Source organism: Bombus flavifrons, chromosome 10 (genome assembly GCF_040668555.2).
Source record: "Bombus flavifrons isolate JBK064 chromosome 10, iyBomFlav1_principal, whole genome shotgun sequence".
Lineage (NCBI taxonomy): Eukaryota > Metazoa > Arthropoda > Insecta > Hymenoptera > Apidae > Bombus > Bombus flavifrons.
In genome coordinates, this window is record NC_138451.1 from 3,441,417 (window position 1) to 3,458,689 (window position 17,273).

The 17,273-nt window shown below is 43.5% G+C and overlaps 1 protein-coding gene across 10 annotated transcripts in view; it reads right to left on the reverse strand.

Annotated features, from left to right (window-relative positions):
- Window positions 1-17,273, reverse strand: part of heca (hdc homolog, cell cycle regulator) — a 166,725-nt gene that overhangs the window by 76,604 nt on the left and 72,848 nt on the right. For 2 of the 10 annotated variants that reach the window (XM_069121682.1, XM_069121681.1), the window contains 7 exons: window positions 12,550-12,635; window positions 12,160-12,397; window positions 11,313-11,669; window positions 10,658-10,914; window positions 9,914-10,165; window positions 9,467-9,638; window positions 8,769-9,232 (listed from right to left, as the gene is read on the reverse strand). The exons of 4 other annotated variants lie outside the window; for them this stretch is intronic. In XM_069121682.1, the coding sequence (XP_068977783.1) occupies window positions 8,952-9,232; window positions 9,467-9,638; window positions 9,914-10,165; window positions 10,658-10,914; window positions 11,313-11,669; window positions 12,160-12,235 (1,395 nt within the window). In that variant the 5' untranslated portion in view covers window positions 12,236-12,397; window positions 12,550-12,635 and the 3' untranslated portion in view covers window positions 8,769-8,951. Of the gene's footprint in view, window positions 1-8,768; window positions 9,233-9,466; window positions 9,639-9,913; window positions 10,166-10,657; window positions 10,915-11,312; window positions 11,670-12,159; window positions 12,398-12,549; window positions 12,636-17,273 lie in introns of those variants that run through there. 4 more of the 10 variants (XM_069121680.1, XM_069121679.1, XM_069121684.1 and 1 more) reach the window with 2 other exon arrangements.

The following is a 17,273-nucleotide window of genomic DNA, read 5'->3' on the forward strand; positions in this document are numbered from 1 at the left end:
TTAGCGCTCTTTCCAATATCCAAAGCACGAAACGAATCTCTGTTTAAACTCTTCTTCTCCGATTATATCCATAATACATGTAGAAAGTGTAGCGCAATACCAGAAAAGATCCTAGAAATATAAGCCGAGTTCGTTTATACGCCCACCGTTGCACCGATCTCGTGCGAAACATTTCAAAGACACGGTATATAAATACCGTTGAAATAAAAGGGAAGAAACATTCTACGGTCGAGCTGGCTGGTTTCTTTGGTCTCCGTTCGACGCGCTCGAATTGCACGAGCGCGACGATAAATCAATCGCGAGATGGCTAAACGCTCTCGCGTGTAACCCTCTTTTTCTTCCACTTCTCCCTTGGCAGCTCGTTTCCACGCAGCACCGAGATTAACTTCTTCGTCCGTCGTGGCGGAAGAATTGAAGCTCGCGTAGAAGAATTGCGCCCTCCGCCCCTCGTGTCCCTGAATATCGCTGTATCTCGACATTATACAAATAATTATTCCGTCGACGCCGGTATCCTTTCAGCGGTCTGAGGAACAAATATTTGTTCCACTTGCCATCCCCGCCGCTCCATATCCCGTCGATGAAACACGATGTTTTGTTCGGTATCTGATATCCCCGCGAATGCGAAGAATTTACATTTTAATTGCAACGAACGCACGAGAGCTGGAGAGATAGCAGGGAAGGAAACCACCATGCCTGTTATTCTTCACCCTTCAAAAAATCAGGGGTGCAAATGCTCCCTCTCTCTCGTTTACTCGTCAATGCGAAATATCATATCTTTGGTTCCTCGTGGAGATAATTATTCTAAAAGACGATAAGAGTATGCTAAAGAACGAGTGTGTTCGCGGTGTTTTAATCGCTCGTCAAAGTTTAATAGAATCGTGGGAAAACAAAGTTTCGTGAAGATCTTCTCAGAGGATTGCTAGAGGGTTGTACTCTCAAGATACGATTCGAACAAGAACTCGTCTGCCTATTCTTTTCTATGAATACGCTCCTCTACTTTAAGGAGAATGTATAATTTCTAAATAATAAATTATGAAACACGCTCTCTCATCCAACAGACAGCATTACCAAAGAAAGGGAGAAAATGGTTGTCTAGGGACATACAAAGTGAATCGCGTCAGACGGATAATGCGTATGTTTCATGGAATGATAACGCGATAACTTACGAATTCTATTTTCAGCGTTCTAATCGCGACAAAGACTCGTTAGGAATTTCAAGGACTTATCTATATTCTCACAGCTAATCTATAAAAATCATTCTTCTTGTCGTAAAACTCTTGTTCGCGTTTAACATATACTTTTTATACCTCGATGGAACAACACGCAACTTACTTCGCGTTTCGGAATAACGTTGCGTTTGTGTAACTTCTGCTTGTTCAATGTTTTTTCTGCTTGGTTCATAATAAATTAAGAAAAGAACGATTGGTCTCAGAGTTCCCCTTCTTCCGAAGGCTCGAGAAAGTTGGTCCCCTTTGCATCGATCAAGCGGTGGTCCTCTTTTTACAAATCGCGGCTCGTTATTATTTTCCTCGGGCAGCTACACGCCGCGCAACGCGGCGCCGCGAGATTTACGAGCGCGTAAATTAGCCGAAACGAAGTTTCCGCGTGGCCCCGCTGCTTCGTCCCTCTTCTACAGGACCCGCGAGATTTCTACCCTTCCGCGGGCCGACGAGCGAGAGACGAGAAGGAAAAGAGAGACCGACCGAGGTTAAACTTTCTCCCCTCTCTTTTCGCTTCTCTCTTTTTCGCGTCGCTGGTATCGCGCGTCCACGTCGGTGAGAAACCAGGCAATTTGTCCTTCGACAAATTAATTTCTTAAAATATGTTGCCTGCCCGTTGTTGCAGGCAGCTTTATTGCACGGATGCTTTATGATCCTGTATTTTTTTCTGTCTTCCCCTCGGCTGACAGCGGCTTTACGGTAGACTCTCGTTTTCCCTCCATTCGCGAAGAACACCGTGTAATTAAAAGTTGCCTGGGCCCTTCGACGCCGCGAAAATATTTCGATAACGATCTCCGGAATAAATTTCCCTGAATACGGGTATTTTCATAATCGTTGTTAATATCCGATCAATTCGCTTGAAACTTCTCAGAGAAATCCGCAAATTAAAAATTTCATACATTTTCGTTGTTTCTTCGCTTTATGTTCATTCGCAATCATCGATGTTCATATCCTCTCCAAACCTGACTCAACGCTGATGCTTCGAATCGCGTAATTTGGACGTCTGCGGAAGACAATTTTCGTTTATTATTTTGAACATATTCGTCGATCTTTTATTCGCGCTGATTAATTATTCTCTTCGTCGAATTCTTGTTAGCTAAAATTATTCTTTTAAAATTAATGTTGTATTACCTAATGCGAATTCAATTCAAAAACGTTACTTAGAAGAAAACTATATTTTGTATATTTCCAATGATTTCATATATTTCAAAAATATACTCGCCAACGATAGTATTATATATCTTTTACAAGCGTTGACAGTTCTGGTATTAATCGTATACAACAGAGTTACCGTTTCGAGTCGTAAGTCAATTATTTTCCAAACAGCTAAGTAAGAACCGTCACGCGAGGTTCTAATCCAGGCCAGAGCACAACGGAGGATTCCGAATGCCATCGATACTGCCAGCGATGCGCCATTAATCGTGTCTTTTTGTTGCGCACTATCGGCTTAGAAAACCGGTCCCCGTTAGCAAAGAGAGGCAAACCTGTCTGTAAAACGTCCGAGCAATTTAAAACGCGTCCCAGTCGTGGGTCACTGTTAATGATCGTCTCGTTATCGGGACAAAAATGCCTTAATTTCGAGGCTGCTCTCCGATCCATCGAACCGGCAGAGATAAGGCACGTTGAAAAGACTTGAACAAGGCGCATAGACCGTTCGTTTTAATCAGGAAACGAACTGTTCGCATGAAGAAGAAACGGAGAAAGCTTGATACGTGTCGCGACGACAACGGTACCCGCGCGTGATGAAACTAGCGATGGAGCTGATACAATACGTATCGATTACGTTCGAACAATTTGATACTTAACCCTTTTGATACGAATTAAGCGTATATTTAGTTTACATTGATATACATTTCTGACGTTTAATTTACGTTGGCTATATATTTATGCAAGTACAAGACTAAGAATATGTTTTCATGAATTATTTCCTTCAAATGCAGTTGCCTGTTAACAAGCGTACCTACACGCGCAAATACAAAGACTTTTATCGTTTTAAAATACCGCTTATCTTTTAATGAAATAATAAAGAACACATTGGTTTCTCGAGCTCTCTCGATCGATTCCTCGTTTCAAAGATGGAATATTAAAAAAGAAACAAAAATAGAGTGGAGCAGTGGAAATTGTGAAAATTGAAGTGGATAATTACAATATGATATAGGATCGGGAAATTCGTAAGTTGATATCGACAAGCATCGATGCTGTATCAGTCCCAACGCTAGGCTACAGCCTACGACCGGTTGCTGCTGCATTCGCTATGCAACTGGGTCGCTCGGAAATATACGCACCGTAACGTTAGCCGATCTCTTTTAACGATCCACGATTGACCGGGAACACCTCGAGAAACGAGGCGATTTCACGCCTCGTCCTTCGCGTCGCGCTGCATTTGGATACGCTGCTGATTACACCTTGGATTAAGGATGATCACTGACACGGATTAACGCGCGTAATATATCGACAGTTGAGCAAGAGAATCGTAATTTTTGAATTCCTTGAATCGTATAAGAGTAATTTTCGCGAACGAGGGAGACCTAGAAAACAGAACAAAGAAGATTAAAAAAGCAAAACGCTTGTTTACTTTGCTGTGTATTACCGTCCAATATTGAAATTGCTATATTATGTTGGAAAACAGGAAACGCGTAGTTATTGCGACATATTGCAGTGGGGAACAGGAAACACGTAGTTATACGATATTTACATAGCAGAAAAACAGTAAACGTAAAATTAGCATCAGCGACTTGAAATCGGAGCACACGCATGAAAATGACAGCAAGTGTTAAACCGAATTCGTTGATTTTTATTATACTGTATAAAGAATCTTACATTTCATTTTTTATTTATGTTTCATCGCCTGTGGCAGACGGAAGTTAATCCTTCAATAATTTCTAAACCTTCTAATTTTCATATTGGAAGGAAATCCCAAATTTTTTTAAAAATTACTACTTACGAATAAAAAGAGAATGGGTTCCTTATGATCTAGTAAAAATACAGGAGGGAAGCGACGAAGAAAAAGCAAGGGGCTGATATTGCTATCGCTGATAAAACGGTACGCTGGAACGCGACCATTGACGCACGTGCACAGTAGTTTCTTTCAAGGCGGGCACGCGGACTGGTGATAAAAGGATTCCGTGTAGAACATTCGAAACAGCGATCTCCATTGACGTCGATCCTCCTACGAATTCAGCCCTCTCCCGCGTGTACCGAGAAAGAGCCAGCGGCAGTAAGTAGATAGTAGACAGACTGACGATACTAGTCAGACGCGGCAAAGATAGAGATACAGGCGAGAGAGAAGCTTGAGCGCGTGTACAAGCTAATGCATAATCGAGAGACGAGCGAGACTGGCCCGATACCGCGTTTATTTCTGCGTTCGCGTTATTTATGGTAGGCCGATAGCGCGCACAGGAAACGAGAATCTCGCGATTCGGACAGACCAAGATCGGAGCAGATAGAAATTAATTAATCGCCTACGGGGCACCCTGCTTCCTCGCTTTCGCTAAATTTGGAGGCTCGAGGGTCTAGGCAGAGTTTCGACTCCATTAGCGGCGGCTTCATTCTGGGGACACCGTTACAAGGTACGTGATGGAAGATTGATTAACGGTGAAACTACGGAGCAATTAATCGGCGCACTTGCTTGTAGGAGAATCATGAAAGCTTTGCAATAGGACAGAATATTTGTATTTTCCCTGGAGATGTATGACTCCTGGAAATTCATATAATTTGACGAATTCGAGGAATTCCATGCAAGATATTTTAGAAGACACGCGTAAGCAGTGCTATGCGAATGGACATGATATTTGTGTATTTTGACAGGGAGAATCGTGAAAATTCACGTGTTCGTATAAATTGTAGTAATCTAATGAAATATTTTGTAGCAGAGAAGCAATTTTATGCATAATGTTCGAGTTTTTCACGTAGAACCGTAGAAATTCATGCAGCTTTACGAATTTGAGTCATTTTATAAAAAGTCTCGCAAAGAGTACAATCGTCACATAACACACTGAGAACCTTAAAGTCTTGTAAAGGACACCATATTTGTATTTTTCACAAGGAGTCGGCAAAGATCATGCAGCATCGGAAATTGGAGCAAAAGTCCGTTAGAAATTCTACGTTCTTCGAATAATTGTCGCGCTGCTAATAATACGAAATGCAGCAAGAAAATAAAACTGGTTCCAAGGTGGCTTGAACGTGGTAGCTGCACGAAAGAACCAACTCTTATCTCTTCGGTATTCGTGCGAAAGCCACAATTCCAACCGATCGTACGAACATACACTTAGGAAAAATCGGCTCGCGACACGGTGACCCGTCCTCGTTTCGCGCGTGACGCAGGCGAGCATGCCGTGCGGAGTCAATACGAGGTACGAGCATGGCCTCGCGATAAATCGCGGAGGAGAGAGGTGCAGAAAAAAGCGCGCTCTCGCAGCACGGTGCTTTTCGGCTTCGAGCTGTGTGTCGCCGAGAAACGAGCGAGCACGCGTGACGATACCGAGCGGAGAGAGGCCAATGGCCCCGCGGTGCAATGGTGCAGTGTGCAATCGACGCGGAGCAAACGGGAGAAGAAGAGAGTAAAAGAGGGGACGACACACGTGTGTGCGCGCGCGTTCGCACCGTCTGCCAAGTGATCCGCGAGCGGAACCTTGAAGCGCAGATCGTGTGTGGGTCGACTCAGCTAGCCGAAGAGGAGACAGGTAAACAGGCTTGGAGAACGATAGGGTGACATCAAGAGAGGCAAATGGAATCTATCTGATGAGAAGAGAGGCAAAGGGTGGAAGTCGGGTCGCTGCGAACCCTTTTGTGCTGGAAACCGTGGCATACGAAAACCGCGACTTTTCGATATCGATTTTTGTCGTGAAAACCGAAACTTGGAACAGTAATTATACGGTAATTTAATTTGTATAATTATTCGGGTGAGCAGACGTCGCTTGGAAATGAACTTTCATTACGGAATATGGAAAAGTTGCTGACAAAATTCTTTAAAAGAAATTTAAAAGAATAACGATGCTGAGGCGAAGGAAAGGATAGAAGGTTGCAAAGGTAGCAGAAGGTTTGTAGCGTTCGTAAACACGACATGCGGCGTAATCACCCCTATCGCGTGGCGTAAAGCTTATGTGAAAAAACGCAATTTTCCGCAGACGCGAGCGTTACGTATAATAAAACGGTGCGACGATGGCATCGTGCGTGGTTCGTACCACGTCAGCGACGCGCTCCAGTTTGTCCTTCTCTCCCAATACACCGACGAGGATGGAAACTCACCGTTCATGAAATATACAACAGACTGCCCCGAACCAACGACTTCGAACTGGCTCTCTTGGCGTATCGGTCCAGCGTTCGGAGAGAAACCGGAGAAAGAGTCGGGTTTTGTCGGTGAACACGCTCTTCGATCATCCTTTAACCCTTTCACGCTGGATCTTGCGACATTGTTGTTTTACACATTGTTATTTTTGTACTTAAATGTAGATATATTTTCGCATTCATAATTGTATAAAGTAGATACAAATTCCACGTACTTTGATAAAAAGAAAAGTACTATAGAAACGTACGAGATGTATTCGATGCTATTTTTCTGTATTTTTTGACTGGAAAATGAATCTAGCGAAAACCAACTCGCCAGAAGGGAAGTAGAAACGGACGAGAGAATCTGGCAAACATTCTATAACACCGAGCCATTTTTCCACCAGTCGCTTCCAGAAGTCAGCTTCTTCCCACGAAGAAAGAACCTACGAGCGATTCTTGGCGGAACGCGCGAAAAACTCGTCTGGTCTCTCCTGACCTCCCGTCGGGGCTGTTTCTTGCATGAGAGCGTGCCTTTCTCCTCCAATACTTTCGGTTTCGCCGGCAAATTTATTCGGCGACGAAGGGATCCAACACTGTTGTAGAATGGTCACTCGCCTCTACTTGATCAGCAGCTCGTGGCTTCCGTTCGCCTAGCGTGTCAACGCTCACGGCAATCGCCACGAATAACGATTACCTCTTAGAGTATCGTAGGAACATATACTTTCTATAAAAGAATTGCGAATTTAGACCACTTTGGTAGTCCTAGCGTTAACCTAGAACGTCGACCAGCAGGTCAAATTCGTCCAATTCCTAATCTTTCCTCGTTCCGTAGATTTCGTTCCTCTGTTAGAAATAACAAATTAAATTCACTTAACGAATATCAAGGATTAACCAGATGATCCGATTTCCACGTAAAGATCATTTTATTCGATTCGAAACGAACGATGTCGGTTCGATCGTTGCGTGGATCTCCTAGACATCCTCCTGCTCGAGAACGTTTCTCTCCTTTCCTTCTGTCCCTCGAGGAATCGAGGCGCGCGTAAACATCCGGCCACGTGGGGAAACAGCGTTTGTTGGACGGTCCGCCGATGGAGGATCCGCAAAACGCACGACAACATGGAGGGAAAAATCTGCGAAGCTGAGACAACGCGTGGCTCGATACAGAGAGTAGGCAGCGTACGTCGACATGCAACGGCCGACCCTGACGAGAGGTTTATAGCAGCATCCATTATTAGAACGCCGATACGAGAAGCTACTACGCTTCATAAATATAAATTCGAATGCATAATCGATGAAAGCGAACGCCTACCGAGCGATGGCAACTGCATGACAAATGCATCGAACAGCAGAAAGGGAAGGGTAGGGAGAGCAGATATTTCATCCTCGACATTCGTGTATTTATTAAGACAAATACTAGAAACGTTTGCTCTCCGATCGAATAGTTCCTCGGCAGAAGTTTATTTCGGAAACGTTAAATTGTTCGTTGATCTCATACTTTAAGATTGTTCCACGAACAGAACAATCTAACAGATGGAATTGAGCGGAGTCAGGGGCTCATGATCAGAGGAGTAAAAGACAGTTGTTCTTTAAATTTCTACGCATAGTTATTGAAAACAGTTGTTGCTAATTTTTTTTCTTTTTTAGTAAGAGAGAGCAAATGTTAAATTTCACGCACGAAATCGGATTAAGTTTCTATATAACGGTGTTAAAATATAATTATGAATATACCATGTTCTCGGCGTTTCTTATTAAAAAAAGGCGAATAAAGAGAGGTAGGTGGTGTTTGCTATCGACGAGCAATTACCAATCAGGCTCTCATTGCTCGGTGATCGATCGATGCTCCCTGATTAACCCGTTAGGTCAACGTCCATGAAAGAACGCGTTCAGGCTTTTTCGTTCAAACGGGGCCAACCTTCTCTCGTAATATAAATAACTCTCATCACACACTAATCTCAACGATTTTTCATTTTACATGGGCGGAGCCAACCACAGGCGCATCATTGTTGACTCGAGAATCGCACCAAGGGCAGGCAAGCTGCAACGCAGCTACGCATTGTACGTGCCTCTGTATATGTGCGTGCACGAACCGTATAATCCTCGAGAGTTCAAGTTTAGCTTGCATCTCCTTCCTTCGTCGGAAAAGAATTTTGTCCGCTTGGAAAATGAGACTCTCTGCGTATTTCTCTTGGTAGGAAATTTATAATTTTAAATCCAGCGTTATACCGCGTGAGAGTTAAGCAATTAATTATTAATTATTCGATGTTTCTACATACGTACATATTCGTTCAAGTCGAGCTACATTTATTTTTCAGAATTTACTTACAAAGTTTCTACGATCCACGCACCGGCATTTCACATTCATCTCGCCGTTATCGTACGATGACAAATTTATACTGCTATCGGTGCTCTCAGCGATAGATCCGCAGAAATATCTGTCTATGTATTTCTCGTGATCGAATGCTATCATCGTTCGTTGACGTCGTAGGTGCCGAACTCCCTTTGAATGTCGGCAAACGTCTTCCCCTTGGTCTCGACCATGCAGAATATCACGAAAACCACGCTCAATAGACAGATCATTGCGAAGAAAAAGAACACAGCTGCGTTTCCAACAGCATCGACCACGGAGGAAAACGACACGGTCACGATGAACGCCAGCATCCAGTTCAAACACGCCGCGCTGGAGGAAGCTGTCCCCTTTAGTTTCGCTGGGAAGATTTCGCCCATGTAGGCCCATGGTATGGGACCTGGTTTTTCGGGAAAGCAGTTTAAAATGCGATTGTGCGGCAAAAGAGTGCCATGTGATATTGAAAAATGACTTTCGAGAGTATACAGACGAAAACGAGTCTTTACCCACATCCAGTACCATCGAGATTTCAAATTCTCTCATTGATTTCTCGAATTCCCAAACGGTTCCGAATGGGTTAAGTAGAGATGGATTTGCGTTAAAACCGAGGTGATGATGCTACTTTGTTACTAACCGGCACCCAGGCAGAAAGCCAGGATATATAGGCAAGCAGAAACGAGCGGTAACCAAAATAGACGGTCGGCTTGGTCGGGATTGTTGGTCCTCAAAACGAAGAAGATGCCTAGAGCCATCAGACAGAGACACATCACGCCGCAGGATATCAACATGAGGATCTTTCGACCCAGCTATAACAATTTTCCAAACGTTGCTACGCTTTTTGTCCTCTGTGAGTTGGAGATTCGAAGAACGAACGCTGCATTCGGTACGTCAATAAATTTGTGTACTTTGCAAGAAACATTCTCAACCCTTTCACGCTCGATGTCGCGTATAAATAATTGGTAGGAAAGATATTTTTATCATAAAAAATTCGATTTTGAAAGGGTTAAAAGCCTATCAGAAATTCTTCAACGACGAAACGCAGCGTTCGCTCGTCGCAATTGCGAAAGATACGAGCGACAACCTGATCGATCAACGAGGCCGATATAGCGCAGGCGATCACCTGGACGACTGCGAAGATCAACATCTGGAGCAGGGGATCCATGTCAACGCCAGTTTGCCTGAAGATCGTCTCGCAGTAGAAAATAATAGCGTTGATGCCGCTGAATTGTTGCGCGAACATCAACCCATATGCCACTCCCATGGTCTTCAACACTGGTTTCTTCAAGAACGCAGAGAACGTCACCTTCTCGCGCCTGCTTTTGTCTATTTGGTCCTATTTTCAAGTACCAAACGCTGCTTCAAAACGCGATACTCAGTTCATACTTGCCTTAAAATAAACCTTTGATGTACAGTAGAGTTCCATTTATTTCCATTTGTCATCGGATGGAAAGCAGATCATAAACCAGAGGTCCAGATAAATGGATTCAAGCGACAGAAATTCATTTAACCCCTCGGTAGCCTCGAAAAGCCAAATCCATCTAAAAATACCTCTAACTGTTCTTTCTTATCACAAATTGACTCGATGTCTGAGATACGTGGTCGTAATTGTCACGGATCGATAACTAAAGTTTGTAACAACTAAAATTTTGTTCCAACAAATGGAGTTCTACCGTACTGTTTCTCGAGCAAAAAGTATTTCTTCCTTGCTGGATATTTCGCTGCTCGCAAGTGTTCACACTGCCAGCGAACATAATTCGCGAATTGCTTGCGAGCAACGTAAGAATCTCGCAAATACTTCGGTATTTGTAGCAAGTGTAACACTGACTTTAAACGCGCTGATCTCAGGGTCGATATCGTACTCCGATCCACGGAAGAATCGCATCGACTTCTTGGCGGCTTCTTCGTTCTCTTTCGCCATGTAAAACAGCGGACTCTCCGGTATGAAGGTCATGATGCTGGCGAATAAGAGAGGAGCGATACCACATAGAATCGATATCACAACGATGTTCCTAGCGTAGCCGCAGCAGTAAGCATACAGTATCCCGATCACGAGTAACAATTGGAAGAAGACTCCCAAGGTACCTAATCGTACAACAGAGTCAAGCTTTTTATTAAATTGTACTATAGTATTTAGAGTAATACCTACTGAAGAGGATGGTACAACGTTTGAAAGCTTACGAATAGGAAGGTTTTTGTTACCATAACTTACATCGTTGATTATAGATCTGCTGTGTTAAACATCGGTTATCGATTGCCGTTATTATTGCCTGGCATTGCTTCTTCTTCGGAACATCTTTTTGCCAGAAACTCTAAATATTCGCGATCCTATCATAGACTTTCTAACGTACCTCGTTCCCAATAGACACTGATATAAATACTATGGCGCAAGAATCTTAATATTCTTTGAAACCGATCGAAAACATCTACATTTTTCCCTCGGTAAAGCGCAGTTCTGTTGCAGTTTCCTTTTTCTCTCGTACCTCTAATCTCTTTTTCGGAAATCTCGGCCGAGTACATCGGCGCGACGACGCAGAACATTCCGCCACAGGCGCCGGTTATCAGTCTGCCCATGACTAAAAGCCCGAACGTAGTCACCCCAATTGTGATGAACATCCAACCGAGAAGGAACGCGGGTACCAGCGACATCATCGTCCACTTTCGACCGATCTTGTCGACCAGGAAAGGCACCACTGGCATCCCAAGTGCTGCACCCAGCGGAAAAACCGACGCGATCACGTTCGTCGAGAATGTATCGTACTCGTGCTTCTCTTTCAGCACTTCGACGCACGGCGCGCTCCAACCAATTCCGCAGCCCAAAGAGAATCCGCCCATGCACGCTACAAAATTTACGCCATGTATCTACAGTCGATCGTTTCTCTTACCGATTTCACGCGAGCGAATCATTAAAACACGTTCACAGTCCAAGGCAAAAACATACATATTACGACATCGTACGTCCAAAGAACCGATATATCACGAACTAAAATCTCGTATAATTGCGTGTACTAACACGTTGATCGCTACAATGGTTATCGGTGACTGCTAAATTTTTTACGATGGTTAAAACAAGACAAATTTCATGGACTAACAAATTTTCAAGGATGCGAACGAGCTTGAGTCTTTTCAAGCTAGTTCGAGCCCGTAATCTCGGATACCCGCATACGTCTAATCTACGCGACTATAGACTAATCACACCATAGGGGTTAGGGAACTGTGAACGTGTCAAAAAGATTGCAATTATCAGGCGAATAGGTTAAATCGTTTTCATCGAACGAAATAATATTGAAAAAAAATATAGAAAGAAATTTCGGGAAGTAAGAAGAGAACCTGCGCAAGCAGCGATGTACTGTGGAAGCCTTCTCCGGAAGAGATTTTTGTAGTCCTCCTTGCCTCTATCCGCCATTTTTCACGAGATACTGTTGCCCAATCTCGATTTGCGATTATATTCGCTCGTTTTCCCTCTATGAAAATTGAATGTTTCTCGCCGTCACGTATAGGTACAGTCTGTGTGTTCTCTCATCGATGCTCGAGTACGATGATCATCCTTTTCTATGTGGCTATACGTCTTGAACAAAAGAGCACGTGGAAAATGGGAAGAACGTAGGAAAACGAGGAGATGAAACGTTCGAAAGGAGGAAAGAAAACGATCCTCGGACCCGACACGTTTCCCTGTTCCAATAAACTCGTCGACCAGACTATGGTTCTCAAGGACGATACCTGCGGCGGCCGTATTCCCCGTCGACCGCGGGGACGACGCGGTGGTAATAGGGATAAGGTCCCTTCCTCACGCCCGGTTACTTCGGCTAACGACATTCAAATTCCATTAGGACAGCGCGCGATGTGCGGCTGACAACTTTCAGATTACAGATCGGCTCGTTCTCCTCGGTTTTGGCGAGAGAAGAACTCTTGTCGGAATAATGGCGGGGAGAGAAAGGGGAAGAACGGCAAGGAAAAGAGCTCGAAGAAACGGGAACGATTAAATCGCGAATACGGACCGGGTATTTAAATGAGTGCATCTACATTTTAAATATCTTCTTCGGTGCCACTGTGACTCCGGGTTGACTCGAATTCTTACGAATCCATTCATAACTTTATAGCATAAAGTATTTTTAATATAAAATCTATATATACATGTATATAATAACGATATATTTAGCAATATATATATTTTTTCACGAGAATCGATGACTTTTTTTCCTTTTTTCTTTTTGTTACAGCTAGTTTGGTCCAAAAATAGTAAAGCGAATCTTGGAAATATTTTTGTTTGGATTTCTACGAATCGAAGGAACCTCCTTTCTTAAGAAGCTTTGATGATTCTGGATACTTTCGAATATTATACTCATGCGTTCTGTGCATTTATGCATCTTGAAGTTTTGTATACAAATTCTCGGTTTACTTGCCAACCAAACCACGTATTTTGACTCTCATAATTTTCTATACCTACAAAACTTCGTGTCCGACACCGAGTAAGATCGCAAGCTGAAATCGCCTCGATGAGTTCTCGCTGATTTGCAGGGTGAACGACCTATGAACGAAGCTTTCCTCTACAACAGTGCATTGACGGGAGGAAGGAAATCGGAGGAAAGATAAAGAACGCGGCTGTTCTAGCTTCTATCTACATATACACCACGAGGCTGCTTCCGACGAGGAACGTCCGCGGAGGGAATTCTAGATAACCGATAACGATACGTACTCGACTGGTGATCGAGCTCTGAGAAACGCCGTGTCGTTGTACGATCGTAAGAGAGGATGCACTGTTCTTCCAGCGAAATCCGCCGCCCTTCGGGCCACGATAAGAAAAATAACGCACGAATCAACCGCCTCGTTATCCGTCTGCTAAAATTTGAGACGTCGAAGATGACTTTACTTCAGGCAAACGTCGGTCCAAAGGCTGAAAAGAACTCTTTTGCAAATCGAAACGCTCGAACGAATGCTTCCACAGTGCCGTGAACAGACACTGTCCTCCTAAGTTCAACCGCCCCATCTAGCGTTTCTTCGGTTTTCAAAATATACCTCTTGATCGAACGTCCGATTATCCGAATAATATCGAACTGTAACAGGAATCAAATACGCGAAATATACTCAACTATGTCATACTCTCTGTATATTCGATCAGGTTCCAACGATCTCGTTGGAAGTCCATCGTTATACACGTGTGCAATGAAGAAATTATTGAACGAATTAAGGAGAAATTTAGTAGCAATGGAAGCAACCAACAGATGACGTGAAAATATGTAATTTGTCAGTTGCGAAGGATTTGAAAAACAGATTAGAAGAGCAAGAGAAAAATAATCGTTCGCGACAAATTGTACCGCTTTTCATATAAACCGCGTTGACGAGTTTAGTCGTTCGATTGTTTAAAAAATTCGAGCATTTAGTCCTTCTGTAACCAATTAATTCGAATAATCGAGATCCTACCGCGTAAATTCGCCAAAGATAGTTGCAAAGGAGCACAAGACGTAATTGCAACGTATCACGAACTCATTGCCTTTTTCTCGCCTTTCAAGCACACCGTTTCCATTCGCGTCGTGTCTCGGCTCTCCAGGTCCGCCGGGAGCACCCCGCATTTACATATAAATATAAGTAAAAAGCGTATTTGCATTCAAATGTCTGGCGGCAGGGTCGAGGTACAAAAGTTCGACGGCATTCTCGATCGAAAGTTCGCGGGAAGACTAACCGCGAGTGGAGCAGGTAAATGAAAGACACGTCGATGATGCAGAATTCGAGGGGTCGAACGGAAGATCGATCGAGCCACAAGTTCGATTGCCGATAATAATTCGGAAAATTTGTCCAATCAAACGTATCTTGGGAAATTACATTCCAATGGATATTATTAAAATCCATGTAGATAACATTTAAGTACGCGATATATACATGTTTCCTACTTTTTATTATTCACACTTTTCAGGAATAAAGTATTCCAGATATTGGCAAGATGTTAAAAGAAACCGAGATCTTAAGAATATGCGAGAATAGTTGGATATTTGGCAATAAAATTAAAAAACAAATTATCGAGCTTTCAATCGAATCGCATTAGGTGTTCTGATACTTATGGACGATAGTGGTGTAGGTGGGCTGTGCATTGCTGCCACCTTAGCTTTCGAATTCAATTCGTCACGGAAGTTGCTGCAACGCAAAACGAGACAGTCCGGTTTGGGTGTCGATGAATATTAGCGGACTTGTTTTCCAACGACTAGACTAGTTATCGAAACATTGTGATTTCCGTGAAAAATTCGCTAACACATTGGCTATCGATCGTGGGATTAAAGTTAGTTACGGGCATCGAGGTAATGGAGCTGGATAATTGATCAAAATCCGAGTATTATATCTGCCGTTCTATCTCTCGCGAGTTAATAGAATGTTATATCGAGTTCCATTCATCGAGGCTCATTCAAGAATAGGAATGAACTACGATTGCTCGTCATGGCTCGACGGCTTCCCCCTTACCAGATGAATATTCCATCTATCCAACGGTTATTTATCGTAGCGACGCTTAATCGTGCAACACTCGCGTCATTTGCCAGCAGTGAAACGCTTTGTCGTCGCTTAATTTACACCGAACCCTCGGAGTTCATCGATTCCGACTCAACGACTGTCTGTTGGCCGTTAATCAAAGATACGAGTTGGTTGTACTTAGGGTCCAAAGATGTACGAACTTGGTCGTTTAATCTTCAAAGACCGGAGAAGAAGATAACGCGGTTAACTATCGTAACAGTGTCAGAGATCGCGACGACTCGAGTGCAGCATTCAACGGTAAAAATTTTCTCGTTTTCCACGCCTCTTTGAAACTTGCCTCGTTCGATATCCAACTTTGTCCATCGATATACGAAAAACGCTACAATAGTCGATAGTCGTCTAAACTCGATCCTCTCCCGCGTCGTCCGCGAGCGCATAGAACGCAAGCAGACCTCCAAACGGCTTACATAAGCCGTCGACTGGCTTTGCTACCTTGAAGTCGGTCGTTGCCGCTGTCTCTTGCAATCGCTGCATGCCGGCGTATGCATCGAACGTTCTTTACAACCGACTGGCAATCAAGACTCACAACGACGCGTGCACGGGAACACACGGTGAAACGAGAGAGGAGAATGCACGCGGCAACGAATAGATTTCAATTTCAACGTGGGAATGCGCCTCTATGCCGGTGCTGGTATTGATCCTCGCGGGACGGATAATAAATTGTCGATTCGAGACCGTGTGTCCGGAGGAGACGTCGTTAAGAAGACGATACACGTCGCCTCTCTCTTCCCTCTAGTCCAACCAAACAATCTAACCCCCTTCGTACGTATTATTATTCCCGTGGCGGATTCCGGAGCTGAACGCGCCACTAACGAGCCAATCTCTGCGCGATGGAACGTTTAATGATCACGGTGTGTGATCTTTGTACCAATCGTCGGGGCAGACCTCGTCGATACCCTCTCGAACATCGGACGTGATATCAGGATGCGATCTCGAAAATTTTCCAGAGCTGGGAATCGCGAAACGAAGGGGCAATTGTTCATTGTGAATGGTCGAGAAGGTGGCTGGCAAAAGCGAGAGATGTATAGAAGCAATAATCATCGAGCGACAAGTGACGGGGAATTAATATCGTATCATTTTAATGAGAGATTGTAAATAGAATATTAATTTGTAAGTAGCTTTTGCAATCCAAGCTATAGATCACCTCTACAAAAAATGGAACGTACGTATTTTTTGTATATGATATCAATGATATAAGAAAATCTAAATGGTCTAATCTATATTCTTCGTTATTTTGTTACGCTATCGGAAAGCTCGTTTATATCGTTTCTAGTACCTACGTGTACTCTGTTCGTTTCTCCTCGGATCTCGATATAGATCGTGACAAATTCGTAGATACGACCATCTTGGCTATTGAAGAAAATGCTGTGTTTCGCGTCTAAGATCGTGTCAAAGAAGGACGATCCTATTACGTTATAAATATACGTTTACGAGTTACGAATATATGTCCAGCTGAATTCCCTGGAAAATTTCATAGTTCGAAACTGTCGAAAATATACGCAACGCGCGAAGCTACATAAAATTTGAAAAATAAAACGTGCATGACGATGTTTCATAGAAAAAGAGTTTGTGTACGTTCAAAAGAGACACAAAAGTTAAAAAACTATGTAAACCTGCATCTATGCCACTAGCCACCTTTCTCAACCACGGAACGGTACTTCGCCGAACGCCTGTTTTGTCGCAGAACTTGCAGGAAACTTGCAAGTAACTCACGGGGAAGCGACAAATTCGTTGGAACAAGTTTGCGACAACTTACAACGCGACGGACCAATTGTTTCGAGAAATCAGATCGAAACGTCGAGACGACCTAATTCCGAGGGGACATGGCCAGGGGATGAGAGAAAGAGAGTCGTCCACCCTCGCGCAATCGATTCTAACGAGAGAGGCTTAGGACGGCCGATCAAGCTCGTATAAATCACGGCTCC